General features: G+C 38.6%; 1 protein-coding gene across 4 annotated transcripts in view; it reads right to left on the bottom strand.

Annotated features, from left to right (window-relative positions):
- LOC144594611 (E3 ubiquitin-protein ligase rnf213-alpha-like) overlaps positions 1-16067 on the bottom strand; it is a 116795-nt gene that overhangs the window by 78627 nt on the left and 22101 nt on the right. For all 4 annotated transcript variants that reach the window (XM_078401370.1, XM_078401373.1, XM_078401372.1 and 1 more), the window contains exons 10-20: positions 14279-14465; positions 13372-13427; positions 12236-12395; positions 11710-11865; positions 8727-8825; positions 7919-8041; positions 6473-6662; positions 4625-4798; positions 4378-4518; positions 2572-3170; positions 875-1034 (exon numbers count right to left, since the gene is read on the bottom strand). In XM_078401370.1, coding sequence (XP_078257496.1) covers positions 875-1034; positions 2572-3170; positions 4378-4518; positions 4625-4798; positions 6473-6662; positions 7919-8041; positions 8727-8825; positions 11710-11865; positions 12236-12395; positions 13372-13427; positions 14279-14465 — 2045 coding nt within the window. The remainder of the gene's footprint in view (positions 1-874; positions 1035-2571; positions 3171-4377; positions 4519-4624; positions 4799-6472; positions 6663-7918; positions 8042-8726; positions 8826-11709; positions 11866-12235; positions 12396-13371; positions 13428-14278; positions 14466-16067) is intronic.

The following is a 16067-nucleotide window of genomic DNA, read 5'->3' as shown; positions in this document are numbered from 1 at the left end:
AATATTTCCTTTTTCTTCGCCATCCCCGTCCCACACTCCCTGCAATTGATTGGGAGTCTTCAACCCAAAACATTAACTCTCTTTCTCTTTTCATTGATACTGCTTGACCTGTGGAGTGTTCCAGGCACGGCCTGGAACGTGACAACTTCAACAGCCTGACCGCGGGAGAAGACGGCAGGGGAAGAGAAAAGTCATTCTGGCCTTCCATCATAGTGAGGAGGTGACTGGAGGAGATTCACTGTGATGGATGTTTCTCTTTTTTTTTGTTTGTGTTGTTTGTGATTGTGTGTGAAATTGTTTATTTTTATTGCTCTATTGCTGGACTGTGGGTGACCTTTCATTTCACTGCACATCTTATATGTGTATGTGACAAATAAACTTGACTTGACTTGAATTTTCTGCTTTTGTTTCAGATAACTGGATTAATAGTATTGCAATTTAACTGTTGCACCACAACTGGTCCTGTTAAAGGGCCGATCAGGCAGGAAGCATATTTTAAAAGACACAAGGAAGGTATTAAAAGATCAGTAGGAATCATTGAAGTTGATTGATGGGCAATAGGGAAAACAGACAATGAGTCTCAAGAGGGAGAGAGATGGGAAGCATTGGGAAAGATTGCATGTAGCTTGATGGACTAGTTATGTGCATGTGGAATACTGTCTTTTCATAATTCTTCAGATGCTGCTCTTCACTGGGAATAAATATTCAGAACATATATAATAGTACAAATAAAATAAAGTAACAGCCAGTTTATTTTTTTTAAATCATTGACTTAGCAAAACTCAAAACTAATTTCCAAAAACAATTTGAAATAATTAGAAAAAAAATTAAGCAATGTCGTCTGCATGGATTACAATGTTTTTTGCTTATTTACCTTTCAAAGCCTCTTTGACCCATTCCAAAAACTGGCATCTTTGAGTAAGCTCTTTCAAAGCTTTCCTGCGAGGTTTTGTTATTTCCACAAGACGGTTCTTGGCTTGTATAAGGTGCTCATCTATATAGTGCAGACTTTTATCCCTATAGGATTCATTCGTCTAACAAAAAAAAAGGAAAATTCCAATCATCTAATTTAAAATTAAACAATATATACCATTTCAATTTTTGTTGATAGACAGCAAGACTAATGACAATCCAGAGCATGAAATTAGGATAAAGCAGTTTTGCTAGAAGACTAGAACATTTGCTCGAAACAGTTGTGCAAAATTTCCAGAACTAGTCAGTCATTACTTCTATTTTTTTTGTTATATCGCAATTACAATACTAATCAGCCTCAATTCTTTCTTACTTCAGACATCAATATAATTTCTTCCAAAACACAGCCATTTTACTTGTTGCTAAAACTAACCAAAAAAAACTGCATGTTAATCATAGATTCTATTGCAATATCAAACAATAATAGAATACAAATCCCCCCTTGTGTTAAATGATATTAGATTACTTCTCTTCTCCCCACCTCCTCACTTCTTACTCTAAACTGCAGAAACCAAGCCTTTTGGTAGTAGATGCAGTGGATAGTCATACTTGATGGTGTTGTAACAGAAGTCTAGAGTGTTAACACTCTGTAACTGGAGACAAGCTGACGATATTTGGGGAGTACATTCCTGAAGTTTGTTTAAGTGAAGACACCAGAAATTATGAACAGGGCATCAGGGTTTGCTGTTACAAGAGAACTACTTTTATCCACAACTTCCACCATCTGCAGTTTATTTTTAGATCTTCAAAATACCTGCCTTTTCAAGTTTTGTTGGGCTACAATCAAATTATCAATTACTTGGTTGCATCACAGCTAAGCCATACATGAACACTGGGATTTGAAGTAGGAACATTAGTGATATTTTCCATAAACAAACCTCATTCATAAAAGTAAAATATATATAATCTTTCACAGCATAGTTCCAATTACTTACATGATTTCATTTATCATGAAGCCAATTTTTATTTTACATTGATTCCATAAATGATGAGATAAGATTGTAGCCTCTTAATTTGCAGTGCAGGAGGATCTTAAAAACCTGCCTCTCAGAGAGTATTTGTGGCAGTCATACCAAGTTTCAATGAATCCCTCAACACACATTCTTAGAACGGAGTGTATAGATCTACATTTGGCAATGGGCAGCTCCTTACACTCGAAGACCGAATAGGTTTCAGCCAGAGTAAAGTGCACTTTCCTGAGGTGATAATCTTCTACCTGCAGAATACCAGCCTCAGCAAGCATCCTTGATGTAACCTAAGCAAAGGATCCCGTGTTGTGCTTTGACAAAGACCACTGCAATGCGACCCTGACCCTTTATGGCAAAGACAAATTTGAGGAGATAGGGCATTCACACATCGCAGAAGGTTACGAGGAACAGTCTTATTTCCCCTTACAGCCACCTTGAGAGTGTGCACTGAGGCACTGAGCCTCCAACTGTGTAAGAAAGATTTAACAGGACTTTGTCAACATCAGCAAAGATTAAGAACAATGATACTAGGCCTCGATTTTGCGGTGAAAGTGGCTTTATTTGAAACCTTAGCCCACTCAGCATTCAATATCTTAAGAGGATTAAAAAAAAAAGAAATATTCATACTCACCACATTTAGTAATGTTTCCAGAACAGTGAAGTTTCCAGTAAGGTTAAGAACACTCTGCACTTTTGCAATTATTTGGGCAGATTCAACAGCCAAGTGTAGTTGGTGGTATTCCTTAATTTGTCGGATTCGCTCTTCTATCCAGTTGTCCTTAGTATTGCCGTCTATTCCACACATAATCTTTAAATCACTTCTCAGTTCTTCATATCGATCACGATAGTCTTTAAATATGTTATCAACCTCTGTAAAAGTAAGACTGGCGTCCTTTACTTTTACAAAAATCCCCTTATACTGGTCAAAACACGGATTCCAAATCATGGTACAAACTTCTTCAAGAGACAGTGGTGGTTCGTTATATTGTTCATTGCTATCATAGATATGTTGTGCCTCTTTTTCCCAGCACATTTGTAAAATGTAGCTGTCTTTGAAGCTGTCAATGACACTCACCATTTGTTTTAACTCTTCACTTAAGGAGAAATAACTAACCATAGGGAGGTTTGGTGCAAAAAACTGAGCATCAATCTGCTCTGTAGTCACAACTTCATTTAGCTTCATTTCCCGAACATCATGATCAAACAATTTTTCAAGTTCATCGATTGCCACTGCAATTAATGGGAAAATCAGGTTAATATTTCAGAGAAATACAACATATTTTTTCCTGCACTGACTCTTAATATTTTTCTCGCCAGCAAAATAAATGCGCAACTACTAATTCCATACCGTCTTAAACATGATAACAACAAGGCATATTAGCAAGAGTCTCAGTTTAGATTTATCCTGGAGCAACCTATATCAAATATACAATTTTTTTTAAATGAGGGGTTGTGCTCGCTTATGAAAATATATTCCTCCTGCGAGTACCCAATGAAAGACATAAAACCAGACCCAATACTCACATACCAGATACGAAGATCAGCCTAGTAAATACATTTAATCACGTGTGGGAAGGAACCGCAGATAATGGTTTACACCGAAGATAGACACAAAATGCTGGAGTAACTCAGTGGAGAGAAGGAATGGATGACGTTTCGGGTCACGACCCTACTTCAGACCGAGGGTCAGGGGAGAGAGAGAGACATAGAGATATGGAAGGGTAAGGTGTGAAAAGGAGAGATCAAAAGGGGACGATGATAAATAAAATGTAGAATGGATCATTTTTAGCAGAGGGGGAGGTGACCACGAGGCATACAATCCGTAACATTTAATCTGGAGATCAGCGAAACTAGTCGGAGAACTAGGATGGAGGAGGGATGGAGAGAGAGAGAAAGCAAGGGTTACTTGATGTTAGAGATCAATATTCATACCGCTGGGTTGTAAGCTGCCCAAGTGAAATATGAGGTGTTGTTCCTCCACTTTGCATTGGGCCTCACTCTGATACCAGAGGAGGCCCAGTACAGATTAGTCAGTGTGGGAATGGGAGGGGGGAGATAAAGTGTTTAGCAACCGGGAGATCACGTAGACCTAGGCGGACTGAGCGGTCGTGTTCCACAAAACGATCGCCGAGCCTGCGCTTGGTCTTGCTAATATACATGAGTCCACACCAGGACAGCGGATACAGTAGTTGAGGTTGGAGGAGGTATAAGGGAACCTCTGCCTCACCTAAAAGGACTGCCAGTGTCCCTGGATGGAGTCGAGGGAGGAGGTATGGGTACAGGTGTTGCATCTCCTGCGGTTGCAGGGGAAAGTATCATGTGTCATCTTTTAATACTTCCTTTCCAAACACCATGATTGTAACTTCAAAACCCTTAATCCAAAATCTTTCAGAATATGTATTAAGATGTAAATGAAAGGTAATGCAAAAAATGTTACCTTCCACATGCTCATCAATTTTATGGCACATTTTCAAGAAACTTTCCACCCATTTACATTCTTCAAAGAATCTATTCAATTCTTTTTGTCGCCAAATCAATACCTGACGTAGATTTATTTCTTTGAATGATTCACCTTGCTCTGCAAATCAAAAAAGTTCATATAAAAACTCATACATTTCCTTTCGCCATTTTCATACCAAGATATGGTCTTTTTTAAATGCAATAGTTCAATAAAAACAACTTACTTGTCTTGTGCAAAGCTATAAAGTTGTCCTTATTCTTTAAGATCCATTCTAAATGTTTTATTTTGATAGAGCCATCCAAAAGGTCCCTCGTCACATGTCGGAATGTTTGAACCATCAGTTCCATCAAATCTTTAGCTTTATTTGAGAGCTGTTCAGTGACTTTGCTATCCATTCCTATTATTTTTAAATAGGATAAAATTGTACCACATAAAGGTTGATACAGTATCAGAAATTTAGAGCCAATTTCAGTTCATAAAAGCAACATTCAAAACATTAACTTGGTAAAAATTGAAATTGAATACGACACATTTAGTTTTGCTCATGAATACTCCTACTTCAATAGTTATCTAAAGGTAAAACATAACCTACATGAATAATGTGCAATTGCTTAGTTTAATTTAGAGATACAGTGCGGAAAGACAGCACCGCAGTCAGGACTGAGCCCAGGCCTTTGGGGCTGTAAGGCAGCGACTCTACCACTGCACCACCATGCCCCCATTTGTCTTGACGAGTTGTTCCCATATCTTTTGAATGAAACCAGCACAGGTTCATATTCAGTAAAACAAGCAATCCCTATAAATGCTTGATGATATATCAGGCTGCTCGATTTAAGGTGACTGAAATAGCCTAATGGCCAGAGAACCAGGCATATCCAATACATCTTTAAGTTCTGACTGAACTGTCTCCATTATGAAAAAAATTATAACCCCCTATGGTTTGTGTACCCAAGTTGAAAAATCACTGCTTTTGTCAATTATGTTACAGGCACTTGGAGAGGAAACAAGCATTTTGAAACTAATATAGATGTCCCTTGAGAGGCTGATGGGGAATAACAATTATAGTGTAAGTAAATCAGGATGTAGCACTCCAAAACTGAAAAAGTTGGTGATAGGCAGGGTGGGGGGAGAACTCCATGTTGACCGAGCGCGTCCTGTCGGTGGCAGCGGCCTGAAGAAAGCACTGCAGGCCAGGGGCTACAACATGAGCCGCAGCAACGGTCGTGTTACCAGACCGTTTGGTGGGTGAAGACCATGTTGCTGGTGCAGACCAGCGGCACCAGCGCCTGCTTTTATGGTGAAAAGTCACAAAGTGCTCGAGTAACACAGCAGACCGAATCAGTCTGAAGAAGGGTCCCAACATCATCTATCCATGGTCTCCTGTAGTACTACCTGGCCTACTGAGTTACTGCAGCATTTTGTGTCCTTTTGTGGGTTAATCATAATTTGCATTCTTTGTTTCAACTACAGAGAATGATAATACCTTACTCGGTTATAATGGACAATTGGCAATAACGATACACCATTCTTCAGTTACAAGGGTTTACTGTATAACAGTGTAATATAGCCAAGTCAAAAATTAATATTGGCAATAACTAGAGGAAGTTCAGAAATGTAAAATGGGTTTCTTCATTGCTGGTAGATATAATAGCCAAAGACTTGCTTGTGTTGTTTGAAAGAGACAAGGATGATGCCAGGGAACAAAGATAGATTGAGGATAGTCATAAGTACAAAATAGAACATTAAATGGGACTAGCTTAGATTAGCATCTTAGTTAGTAAAGACAAATTGGTCTTAAGTGCCTTTTTCCATGCTGTTTGATTCTATGAATTTAAAATGCTGGGGAAATCATATTTTTTTAATTTGATAAAATTCTCATGCTACGTAGCTGTACAGAAGTTCATAGACAATTTCTGGTCTGCACAGCAGAGTTTTAATAGCCAGAGACTGTAAAATGGCGCTCAAGTTACAACAAACTGGATGACTGGCTCCACGAGTGTCAAGGCTGCCATGACTAACAATTTCTTATGACTAACTAGATTTCTTAAACATACTTAAATTGTTACCTTACCAAGTAACTGAAAAATTGTCTTTGCAGCTGACCAGTTAAGTAAATGCCGGAGAACTGAATCAGGATCATCCAAAAACATTCCACTGTAGTCTTTTCCCCATGAATTTTCAATTATTGTTGACACCAATTTCCCAAATTTGGTCAAATTATAATTCCACAATCTTTCCAAAAGTTGAGCCTCAGTCTTGTCCTGGAAGGGTAAATTTATAAAGTTTGCATCAACCTTTTAAAAGAATAAATAGACAATAGACAATAGACAATAGGTGCAGGAGTAGGCCATTCAGCCCTTCGAGCCAGCACCGCCATTCAATGCGATCATGGCTGATCACTCTCAATCAGTACCCCGTTCCTGCCTTCTCCCCATACCTCTTCACTCCGCTATCCTTAAGAGCTCTATCCAGCTCTCTCTTGAAAGCATCCAACGAACTGGCCTCCACTGCCTTCTGAGGCAGAGAATTCCACACCTTCACCACCCTCTGACTGAAAAAGTTCTTCCTCATCTCCGTTCTAAATGGCCTACCCCTTATTCTCAAACTGTGGCCCCTTGTTCTGGACTCCCCCAACATTGGGAACATGTTATCTGCCTCTAATGTGTCCAATCCCCTAATTATCTTATATGTTTCAATAAGATCCCCCCTCATCCTTCTAAATTCCAGTGTATACAAGCCCAATCGCTCCAGCCTTTCAACATACGACAGTCCCGCCATTCCGGGAATTAACCTAGTGAACCTACGCTGCACGCCCTCCATAGCAAGAATATCCTTCCACAAATTTGGAGACCAAAACTGCACACAGTACTCCGGGTGCGGTCTCACCAGGGCGCGGTACAACTGTAGAAGGACCTCTTTGCTCCTATACTCAACTCCTCTTGTTACGAAGGCCAACATTCCATTGGCTTTCTTCACTGCCTGCTGAACCTGCATGCTTCCTTTCATTGACTGATGCACTAGGACACCCAGATCTCGTTGAACTCCCCCTCCTCCTAACTTGACACCATTCAGATAATAATCTGCCTTTCTATTCTTACTTCCAAAGTGAATAACCTCACACTTATCTACATTAAACTGCATCTGCCATGTATCCGCCCACTCACACAACCTGTCCAAGTCACCCTGCAGCCTTATTGCATCTTCCTCACAATTCACACTACCCCCCAACTTAGTATCATCTGCAAATTTGCTAATGGTACTTTTAATCCCTTCGTCTAAGTCATTAATGTATATCGTAAATAGCTGGGGTCCCAGCACCGAACCTTGCGGTACCCCACTGGTCACTGCCTGCCATTCCGAAAGGGACCCATTTATCCCCACTCTTTGCTTTCTGTCTGTCAACCAATTTTCTATCCATGTCAGTACCCTACCCCCAATACCATGTGCCCTAATTTTGCCCACTAATCTCCTATATATTAGCTATATATTTTTAATAATTATTTTACAATGACAATACCTGGCATATAATATAAACAGCGTCAAGTGCGCACTTCTCAAAGCACTCTGCAATCAAAGGCTGCAAATGACTTATCTCCTCAATCTTTTTGCAGTAGATTTCTATCTGTTGGATTGGTTTTTCCTGATAAAAACATTGAAAAGTATTATTTGTTATTGTTTTACTTAATCTGAAATGATTAAAACACAAAAGAAATTGCAGAACAAAATGGATATAGTATCCCTCAAAAAAAAACAAGATGCTGTTTATTGTTCATTAATTCTATTCTTTCAGACCAATAAATATGCCAACAGAATTACCACATTATATATAACTATATATCACTTTGCAGAGTACTAATATTTAGTGACTGGCTTTTATACAACTAAGATTCATTTCATTTCCTGAGAATATGCCTCAACAATGCAGAGCTCTCATAGCAGTTTATTGAGATGTACATTGTGATGCACAATTCAAGACTACCACTTCATATATTTGTCTGACTTCTAAGTGAAACAGTACACATGGTTACAGTACACATGGTTACAATTTAATTTCATTGTTCTAGTGTTCTTGTTGGGAAATGCATGAGAAATATCAAATGATAATTTAACCCTGCCTCACTGCTTTCTTTTCTTCTTGCAATTGTTAAATAAGCTGAAACCATACTCTAACCATGATTAACACATTAGGACCAGGCAACAGACTTCCTGGCTCCAATTAAAATTTAATTCAATAGTAGTTGGTATTAAGCAAAGGCGAGGAACCGATAAATACTGCAGTTTAAAAATATCTTCATAACATTCAAACATTTGACATTATACACTACCTTCTTCATTCGACCTTCTAGCTCACTCAAGAGTCCTTTAATCCAAAAAGAAGTCCATTCTTTATTTCCAAGGTCTAAGGTTGTAAGGGTAATCCACACCTTTACAAATGGGTAAATAAAAAATAGTTTTACTTATATATGTTTAAAAATTATTGAATTCAATTGAGTGGCATCAGATTACATAATCAAGAGGAGATGCCATCATTTTCTGAGAGAAAAAAATAAACTGCTGAAGGAACCTAGCAGGTCAAACAGCATCTGTGGAAGCAAAGTGATGGTTAAAGTTTTGGGTCGAGACCATTCATCAGGACTAAGTGTGTAGGGAAGAATACTAGCATATGGAAATGGAAGGGGTGGGTAACGTAGAACATGCAGGTGAAAGGTGGAACCCGATGAAAGAGTCGGATAATGGACTAATCTGTGGGAGTGGAAAAGGGAGGGATGTTGAAACACGACTGGAGCGTGATTTATAGAAAGATGGTAGGGAATTGAGATTAGGCAGATGTAACCAATGGTGTGGGAAGTGAATGGACAGAGTCAGAGGCTGGTCAGTTATAGATGGAACCAGATAAAGGAGGGATAATGGACATGGAATCAAGGGATCGGGGACAGGAAAGGTTAAGCAAGAGAAAAGAAAGTAGTAAACTAAGAGGATAGTCATGCAGCAGAGAAACAGACCCATCAACCCAACTCATCCAAATCAATCAGGATTCATAACTGAGCTATGCGGGTGATGGGCAGATGGAACCAAGTGAGGGAGATTAATGACTCGGGTTAACAAGACGGTGGGGGTGGGTGAAGGATGGAAAAATGTGAATAAAGAGATAGAGAACCTGGATAGACTGGTGGGGGTCAGAAAAGTACACAGGGTGTTCAAGATACCTGAAATTGGAGAAACCAATGTTCTTACCAATAAGTTTGTAAGCTATCAAAGCGGAATGTGAGATATTGTTCTTCTAGTTGGTGTTTGATTGCAGAGAATGATAGATTGGGAAGGTGAGTTGAAAAGACATAATGGGTATTACAGATAGTGAGCAGGTGTTGTGCAGAATGATCACCAGTCAATTGCATGGTCTTGCCGATCTAGAGGGGACCAGATCACAAGCACTGAATGTAATATGCCACGTTGGAGGAGATGCATGCAAGTCTGCCACATCTGAAAAAGCTGTTTAGATCTCTAAATAGTAGCGTGAGGAGATAAAAGGACGTGTTACACCTTCTATGGTTGCACGGGAAAGTCCCCGAGGACAGAGAAGGATGGGCAGGAAGGGGTGAGTGGAATTGGGAGTATAGGGGAGTGGTCTCTGTGGAAAGCAGTAAGGGAAGGAGAGGAGAAGGTGAGACTGATAGCAAGATCCCTGTGGAGCTAACTAAAATATAGAGGGCTGATATGTTGGATACAAAGGCTCATGGGGTGAAAGCAGAGGACCAAGGAAGTTCTATCTATGATCTGTTTGAGGAGCAGGGGGTTGAAAGAAGACATGCCAGAAACATGTGAGGGCTCCATCTACTAAGGCAGAGGAGAAGCCACATTTCTGGGCAAAAGCAGCTTACTATAATGCTATCTCATCCACAATCCCATTATCCATTCTCCCAATCACTGTAACATAGCTACAGTGTGCCCTAACTCTATCTCATTTATCATTCCTGCATTTGACTGTGCATGCACAAAAGTTTAAATTGTTCTGAGCTTATAGATAGCAGCTAAATGATTTTAGCATTCTTCCTGAGACAGCGCTTCCTGTCGATTTCTTTGGTGGTGGTAAGTTCAATACCCATGATGGTCTGGGCAATGTCCACCATTTTCTGCAGTCTCCCATGTTCTTGGGCATATGAGTGACCGAACCAGGCCGTGATGCAGCCTGTCAGTATGGTTGTTCTCCACTGTATACTTGTAATAGTGCAAGAGGGTAAATGGCAATAAACCAAATCTCCTCAAATTTCATAGGAAGTAGAAGTGTTGATGAACTTTCTTTGCAATTGCATCAATGTGCTGGAACAAGGACAGATCATCAAGCTGTTGACTTGCTCTATTGCCTTCCACTGATGAAGCCAGGTTCATGGATCCTTGGGTTTCCCTTCCTGAAGTCAATAACCAGCTCCTTGATCTTGCTAATGATGAGAGCAAGATTGTTGTTCTAGCATTACTCAACCAGGTTATCAATCTGGACTCTGATTCATCATTAGCCGTTATTTGACCAACAATGAATATCATTGATGAATTTAAAGATGGCATTGGAGCGGAATCTGGCTACACAGTCGTGGGTACAGATAGTGCCGAAGACTGAGCGTGCACGCTTAAAGTGCCCCTGTGCTGATGGTTAGCAAGGAGAAAGTGTTGCTGCCAATTCATACCAATTGAGGTCTGCCAATGAGGATATCGAAGATCCAGTTGCATAGGGATGAACAGTATGACAGTAGGTGTAATGGGGATGATGGTATTGAATGATAAGCTGTAGTCAATGAACAACAGCCTGATGCACATGTTCTTGTTGTCCAAGTTGTCCAGTGCAGAGTGGAGAGCCAGCGAGGTCGCATCCACTGTCAGTGTGTTGTGGCGGTGGGTGAATTGGAGTGAGTCTAGGTCCTTACTAAGGCAAGAGTTGATATGCGTCATAACTGACCTCTCAAAACACCACACCAGTGCTTCAAACTGACAATAGCCACTCAGCTTTAAGGTAAAGTTCATAGTTTCCTAGCACCTCTCTGCCCAAAATTAATCTCAAATTTTGTAATGTCAAATTATATAATAGCCCAACTGATAGAGAAAGGAAAAGCCACGAGGCAATAACCAACTAATATTTCAATAACTCCAGGCAATTCACATTTGGGATATTAACAGTATTTCATTAAATTCGAACATTGAACAGTTACAATGAAACACATCATATTCAAAACACAAATTAATAAATAAAAATATTATGTGCCATCATCCCCATTAGGCCTAACTACATTTATGTAATGGATTTCAAAATTGTCTTACATGAAATTCATCTTGATTGAAAAAAGTAGCTCGGTTTAGTAGTGATTTTGAACTGAGGACAGCCTTTAGCCATTCTCTTGTAGTTGTTAAAGTCATTGTTAATTCAGTGCTTAGCATTCCTGGATCTTCCTCACGTTGAGAGTGCTCACCAGCAACCTAGTTTTTGAAAAAAAAAATATATAAACTTAAACCAGTATTGTAATAAATGCTTCAATACTGTAAACGATATCCAATTAAAATGTAACGATCGACACTTATTTTACTTAACCTTAATCTTATCGAATTTTATCATAACTTATTTTATCGCATCTATTTATTCTGCTTTATGAGAAACAGCTTGCTTTCCAACTTATACAAATTTAAAATCAGATTCAAAGATTCTAGTTTTCCACTTACCCAGTTTTACATAAATAATGAACAGTACACATTCATGTTTAAGAAAATTATAGTTATGAAAAATGTAAAGTTTTGATGTCAGAAGTCATTACAATGGCTGTTTTACACAATTATTTGTTTTTACTGATACCTTTGATGAAGATTTTTTTAAGTTAGCAATCTTGCTAATTAGCACAACTGAAGTGGCAATAGTTTCTCTATAGTCCACTTTTTTCATCGATTTACATATAATTTCATGGATTTTTAAGCTGGCTTTCACACATGCTTCTAAACGCTCATCACATAGATCCCTAAACATAGAAAAACATCTGTGTTAGTGACCATAATCTTAACTTTTTTCAATTATCACGGAATCAATGTGTCCAAAATTACCATAGATACCCAAATCAGAATGTATACATGTATAAATATGATACTGCAACATAGAAGCGTGACATAGACACCCAAAAATTAACTGTTGCAAAAACCAAAGCAAACACATTTATTTACAAGTTTGACAACTGTCTGACTCTATCAAAAAGAAAGAAGATAGTTCCACAACCGCAAGTAGTTTTTTCAGGTAATTTAAAATTTACCACACAAGTGTTAACGTATGTAACATGGTGTCTCAATGGCATTTGCAAGTAATGCAAATCTCTCTCAAAAATTAAAACACCACTTATTAATTCTTTTATTTTTTGAACTTCAATTTTGTTGTCAACACTTTTACTCCATTCTGAAATAGTACATTAGGTGATTGGTTTTAACTGAAACACTCAACTTCCTTAAAAGCTACATGGCCTGTAAAGTAATATTTTAAAATATCTCCTTATTTAAATGAAATGTAACAACCTAGAGTTACTAATTATTTGACACATTTTCAGGACCCAATCTTGATGCAGGAAATAAACAGAAAAATTATAAACAACAATCATTTTATCATTTTAGCCATACATTTTAGCCTCTGAGAACCAACAAGAATGAAATTGAATTTGAGAAAACATTTAAAAGTGAATTCGGTAAGATACTGAAAATTTTAATTTATGAACTAACAATTAGTTGGTTACTCTTTTCCGAGTTAGTTTGGTTGCTAAACCAATTCGTTCTTTTGATGGGCATCAAAATATACTCAAGAAATCAAATACCCACAGCTAGGTTCCCAATTAAAATATGCACCTAATGTTTATATATCCATTGAAATCTAAGTTAAAAATTCTTACAGACATGCAGTAACAATCTGGATTAACAACAGATTAGAAATATGTACTGATATTACAATTTGTGTACCTGTTCTGCTGACTGTACACAGCATCTTCTGCAAGTTTCAAAACATGATCAAAACTCTGTGGTAATCCAGTAACATGCAAATAAATAGAATATCCAAATTAATAATTGCAGTATTAAAAAAATTCATAAAAGTACAATTATTTTAAAAATAAAATATAAAAATATTGAAATTGTTCAATGGAATGGCTTGCAGAATGTGTCCAACATTTTCATACGGTCATAAGGACTAGGAGTAGAATTAGGCCATTTGGCCCATCAAGTTTACTCCGCCATTCAATCATGGCTGATCTATCTCTCCCTCCTAACCCCATTCTCCTGCCTTCTCCCCATAACCTCTGACGCCTGTACTAATCATTCATTTTGAATATGTTTTGAACCGCAGTTGCAGTTCACATGTAGGAAAAGAATCAGAAAGCAATTTGTATACAGCAAAGCCTCGCAATATTAATGGAATATCAAGCTTTGTCAGAAAACAGGGTCTCCTACTCTGATCAATTGATCCTGATTCTGAGCACACTGTAAACAATTTAGCATCATATTACAAGCATTTGTATACTCTACAGGGAAACACGTTGCACACGCTACCTTCTGAGCTTTGGCAAGTGACTCGTTTTGCTTATTTATTTAGAAACAACAATGAGTCAAATGAGGAGCTGCCAAAGATCAAGTCGTAGCCTATGCATTGAGTTTACTTGAAGATACAAATGTTTGTAATATGAGACTAAATTATCATTTAAGCAAAATACATACACCAGGCTCTGACATAGAATCACTTGATCAGCAGCCTATTAATTAAAGGAATCTGAATTTGAAGGAATTGAATAGCATATTTTAGAGGGAGTGTGGATTTCAATTCATTTTATTTGGCTTATCCTGATTTGCAATATAACCTTTTTCAAACACAAACCTCCATTGAAATGCATCTCATCTTCAATCTCTGAATGATTCCTTGCAGAACATCGAGCAGATTAGGAGTAATCATCTTCAAGTAATCTGGCAAAGCTTTCGATGGCAATAAGGTAAACCAAGAACGAGCTAAAAGTCGATCTACTTCCATTAAATGCTTATTTTTGCTCATGAATTCAAGTAGCTGCCTGAAGAAAAGAATTCATAAATTAATTGCAATGTATTTAGTTATGTACACTGAACATCCCACAAATCACAAAGCATCTTGAATACGGAATAATTAAAACATGAACAAAACATCAGAGAAAAAGTCTGAATATTTCTTATATCCCCTATTTTTAAATAGGGATATGATTGTCACAACAGAACACAATTTAGCACCAGACATGACAGATCTCATATGCTCAAAGAAATACAGTTATATAGCGCAGAAGTCGTTCAGCCCAACAGACGCCTCCCTGAGGTGCATTTGGCCCATGTCCTCAAAACATTTCCTATCCAGTACCTGTCCAAATGCCTTTTAAGTGTTGCAATTGTATCTTCCTCTACCACTTCCTCTGGGAGCTCATCTTATTTATTCGCCACCCACTGTGTGAAAAACATGTCCCTCAGGTCCCCTTTAAATCTTTACCCCCTCTTCTTAAACTTAAGACCCTCCAGTTTTTGCTCCCCTACCTTAGAAAAAAAGTGACCCTCATGATTTTATAAACCTCTATAAGGCTATAAGGTAACCACCCGTAGCTGTGGCAGATAATTCTTCAAATTCCTTTCATTCCAAGTTGTCTGAATATCAAATATCAATAGACACGTGCTCATGGCTGATCATTCTCAATCAGTACCCCGTTCCTGCTTTCTCCCCATACCCCCTGACTCCGCTATCCTTAGCTCTATCTAGCTCTCTCTTGAATGTATTCAGAGAATTGGCCTCCACTGCCCTCTGAGGCAGAAAATTCCACAGATTCACAACTCTCTGACTGAAAAAGTTTTTCCTCATCTCTGTTCTAAATGGCATACCCCTTATTCTTAAACTGTGGCCCCTGGTTCTGGACTCCCCCAACATTGGGAACATGTTTCCTGCCTCTAATGTGTCCAACCCCTTAATAATCTTATACGTTTCGATAAGATCCCCTCTCATCCTTCTAAATTCCATGTATACAAGCCTAGTCGCTCCAGTCTTTCAACATATGACAGTCCCGCCATTCCGGGAATTAACCTAGTAAACCTACGCTGCACGCCCTCAATAGCAAGAATATCCTTCCTCAAATTTGGAGACCAAAACTGCACACAGTACTCCAGGTGCGGTCTCACTAGGGCCCTGTACAACTGCAGAAGGACCTCTTTGCTCCTATACTCAACTCCTCTTGTTATGAAGGCCAACATTCCATTGGCTTTCTTCACTGCCTGCTGTACCTGCATGCTTCCTTTCAGTGACTGATGCACTAGGACACCTAGATCACGTTGTACGTCCCCTTTTCCTAACTTGACACCATTCAGATAATAATCTGCCTTCCTATTCTTAGGCTATAAGGTAACCACCCGTAGCTGTGGCAGAAAATTCTTCAAATTCCTTTCATTCCAAGTTGTATGAATATCAAATATCGAACCATGATTTCACCTGCTAGCAGTTTTCCTCTTTTTATATCATTTGTAACAGGGAAAACAGTTCCAGTTTATCCAGATAACTCAAGCCCTTCCCAGTCCGGGCAACATTCTTGTGAATCTTTTCTGCCCAATCTCGTTTAATCACATCCTTCCTATGGGGTGACAACTAGAACTACACACAATTAGGT

This window comes from Rhinoraja longicauda, chromosome 6 (assembly GCF_053455715.1).
Source record: "Rhinoraja longicauda isolate Sanriku21f chromosome 6, sRhiLon1.1, whole genome shotgun sequence".
Classification (NCBI taxonomy): domain Eukaryota; kingdom Metazoa; phylum Chordata; class Chondrichthyes; order Rajiformes; family Arhynchobatidae; genus Rhinoraja; species Rhinoraja longicauda.
The sequence above is the reverse complement of the archived record's forward strand: the minus strand, read 5'-3'. Positions and strand labels throughout refer to the sequence as shown.